Source organism: Wasmannia auropunctata, unplaced genomic scaffold (genome assembly GCF_000956235.1).
Source record: "Wasmannia auropunctata unplaced genomic scaffold, wasmannia.A_1.0 LD267282.1, whole genome shotgun sequence".
NCBI classification, from domain to species: Eukaryota; Metazoa; Arthropoda; class Insecta; order Hymenoptera; family Formicidae; genus Wasmannia; species Wasmannia auropunctata.
The window spans coordinates 1-4,016 of NW_012095608.1; the positions used below are offsets into that span (position 1 = coordinate 1).

Consider the following 4,016-nt stretch of genomic DNA (forward strand, 5'->3'; position numbering starts at 1 on the left):
ATGACAGAGAAGATGAAGAACAGATTTTATATCTACTCACACATGTCGCAGAGCTGTTTTAAGGATGTTCCAGCAGATATCTTGCCAATCGAGTATGGCGGGACTGATGGTACAATTCAGGAATTAACTGGTAATAGTAGCAATTATTGATAAATAAAAAAATAAACTTTTGACAGCAATCATTTAAATATATCAATCAATATACAAGCTAAGAATTCACCGTATTCTAAAATGTACATAAGGAATTTTTGTTTAAATTTGTATAATCGTTTAATTCACCTGTAAATGTCAACATTTACTTTTACAGATTATTGGAAGAAATTGATGGAACAGAATCGCGACTGGATTATGAGTGATGAGAATAACAAAATTGAATGATATTTTGGAGCAGTGGATTAAAAAAAAAAACTCGGCAACAAATATTTAATCTTAAAACATGCTTGGATGTATTTATTAAAATATTATTGTAATTAATATAAGTCAAATTGTATTTGTTTTGTAAGTTTTGCAAAAAAATCCTCTTTCCTTCTCTTTTATTGTAAGATAATTCTATTGGTGGTATAATATGAGATAACGAATAAAATATAAAATTTTTAAAAAAGGTAATAGTTAATTTGTATGATATAAGTTTATAATAATTGATGATAGTTAGTTTATATTATTAATTTCTCTATTACACAATTCTACAAAAAAAAATCACTGTAACACAAGCAGTCATTTCTTGTAGTTTTTTACGCTAAATTCGGATCCGTAGAATTGCTCTATCATGTCACAATTTTGAGGAATTTGCAAATAAATTTGCAAAAAGGATTATTTTTTCGTATTTTGTCATATTATAACTTTGAAATATAACGTGCTAGAAAAGCGTCCTTACAATCAAAATTAAGTATATTGCTGGAACTTTTAGTCCCCAAAAAGACTTTTTTGTATCTGTTATGATTAGTTATTTATTGTTAAATATAAGATCTAATATTGCGGAAAAGCTGTGAATTAAATCATTTATAATTTACCAAATATCTGTTGTAAATGATCCAATTATTAATGTTGTTTTATCGTAAAAATAATTTTCTGAAAATTGCACACAGATTTTCATGATCTCGTTAATTATTTGATTTTGTTTAATTATGCATCAAACTGCGTCACCATAATTCGCTGATGCAAGTTCTATATTTATTATTGTTACAATAGCATAACGTAATAGCAAAGTCACTACATTAGCTTAATACAGATAATTTTTATTATAAAATAAAATACAATAGCAAAGTCACTACATTAGCTCAATACAGATAATTTTTGTTGTAAAACAGATTTATCCTTTTATACGTTTTATGGTAGCCTACATAATTTTTCTTACCAAGTGTGAATTTATGGAGAGAACTATTGAAAGATTTCCCAAAAAATGAGTAATGCTAGGAAACCTTATTTATTTAATTACCTTATTTATAACACATTTGATTTTACTATATCGAATATAAATCGAACTTTTTCTTGCCCTACAGTTGCGGAAAAAACGAGTCATTTCCCTTATTCCTTTGTTATGCAAAATATCTTTACGTAATGTAGAAAAGAAGGTAGAAAAGTTTTTAATAAAAATTTTCTGTAGGTACGTATTCTCAAATTATGAGAATAAGAATAGAAAATTTTAATTTATTTTGTTGTAATTTAGAAAATGTTATACATAAAACATTTTAGCTTTTTAAATATAAAAAGATAAGTTAGACGTTTTAATTTATTTATTTTATATATTTAGGGAGTATAATTATAATCTTTTAATACAATTTTAGCTTGTACGTATTTTATTTAAAAGATTAAAAAAATTAAAAGTTAAATTTTCTTCATATCAAGAATGAATAGTATGTTTTATCAAAATCATCAAACTATCGTAACTCATAAATTGTTGCAAACGGCGCAATTTCTGATTATTCAGTGATTTCAAAGAGCATTGAAGATTTTAAGAGTGAAGTCACTGAAAAGTGCATGATGTTACGCTTTATCTGTAGTGTTATGTGTAACTTTACGGTCAGAGTACATGGTTCATGACACAAATCTTTCCGCAGTGGAAGCTAATTCTTATTCACTGTCATTACGATGGGGAACGAACGTAATTATGGTGATAGTGTAGTGCGTGGTTTGCAAGAGTTGACCAATGAGGATAAGAAATATGCGGCTGAAAATTTGAACGAAACCGATGGAAATAGAGAGAATGCTGTTGCAGAAATTAAATGCTGGATCGAGGACGAATTGCGCATACGAATCGGTAAAAATAACGGCGGTGCCTCGCACTGAAATATCATTCAATAAAAAATTCAATGATTTATTACTTCCGGAGCAATAATAGTGTAATTGTCTTTAATTGTCGTGATGTTAACTCTGATGCTTATATTGTGTTGAATTCATTCTTGATCGCACAACAAAAGGAAAAACGGAAAATAATAACCAGGTGTCTGACTTCTTCATTAAAAACAAAAGCAGAGGTCTAAAAATCTCGACAAGTAAAAATAAATTACGAAGAAATAGAGACTCGATAAATTCATCGAAAAATTCATGAAAATGTTCATCATCGTCCTATTTCATTTTGTTAATTTCTGAATAGTTTTTTGATTGACTTGATTTACTTCTTTTTTTAATCGAAAAAACAAAAAAGTGTATACATTTAGGTATTAGACACTTCTTAAAATCATGTTGCTCTACATATATACATTTAGAAAAACACAATTTAATTTGTAATACTTGATAATAGATTTAGCACTGGTTTATAGCTTTTTATATACTTTTTCAAAGTAATTCTAAATTATCTAGATAATTTCCTTATTCTGCGATTCTTGAGAGTCTGCAAGTTTAATCTTGAAAAAACTAAGATTAGGATGCAAAACTATTATAAGCATCGATCCAAATTTCCGGAATGTTACATGAATAAGGATCCGTTTCAACCGGAACTGCAGAAGCTGCTTGATATGGGGTAACAACCACTATTTTAGAATATGAATATATTCTTCATTTAAATAAAATTTTTCCTCTTCTTCAACACCGGGAAATGACTTAAATTATCCAATTTAAAATAATTTATTGTATAACATTTTATAAATTTTTTAAATAATAATTATTATTATTATCAATTTATCTTTTTTAAAGGAGAGATTACAACATTGCAGTTTATTGACAAAACTTAATTGTTTTATATATTAAATTATATTTATTATAATAAATACAAGTTTTGTTAATAATTTCAATTTAATTACAATGGAGATCAATAGTGAATTTTTTATTTTTTAATTATAAGACTTGGAGACATAATAGAAAACTAATAAATTGTAACTTTGTAATTTTTATGACAAGTTATCTTTGGATTTTAACTTTTTTGTTAACTTTTTTATATTATTTCTATTTGATTTTTTAGTAAAATTATTTTATTAAAAATTTCCGAACGCAATTATATGCACAGAAAAATTATGGTTGAAAAACTTCTCCAAAGAATTTTGAAACAGTTTGTTTACATATAGGTTGTTTTTACCTCTGCGAAAACTGGATAATCAAGGAAAATTGATTTTCATTATACGCGGTACTCGATTTAATCCAACAAAACATAAACTATCGGACTTTATTAAGGTAAAAATTAGAATATAGCACATAACACTCAAATGATGTGTTTGTGAGTGATGTCGTTATGATAAAATATTTTCTTTTTTCTCATGAACGATTATTTCATCAGGTCGGTTGCATGATGACAGAGCTAGCGATGAAGTGTAACGCCATTGCATCTGTATATGGTTGTGCAATGTTCATAGACGTGGTCAATCCAACAGTACGGCACATAGCTCTATGTCAACCTCATATATTTATGAATATAGTACACGCGTGGCATAGCTGCTATCCTATAAGGGTACAATCGATAAACTTTATCAATGCCCCGAGAATTGCTGATGGTATTGTCAGGATTATGAAATCTTTCATGACGGAGAAGATGAAGAACAGATTTTATGTCTACTCACACATGTCGCAGAGCTGTTTTAAGGATG

The 4,016-nt window shown here is 27.6% G+C and overlaps 1 protein-coding gene across 1 annotated transcript; it reads left to right on the plus strand.

Moving 5' to 3' along the window:
• Positions 1-2,002: 2,002 nt before the first annotated feature.
• Positions 2,003-4,010, plus strand: LOC105462252 (alpha-tocopherol transfer protein-like; the record flags this gene model as incomplete). Its single annotated transcript, XM_011708772.1, has 4 exons — positions 2,003-2,257; positions 2,800-2,959; positions 3,501-3,606; positions 3,710-4,010. Coding segments are annotated over exons 1-4 (736 nt in total), but the record flags the coding sequence as incomplete, so codon positions are not given.
• Between the last annotated feature and the right edge of the window lie 6 nt (positions 4,011-4,016).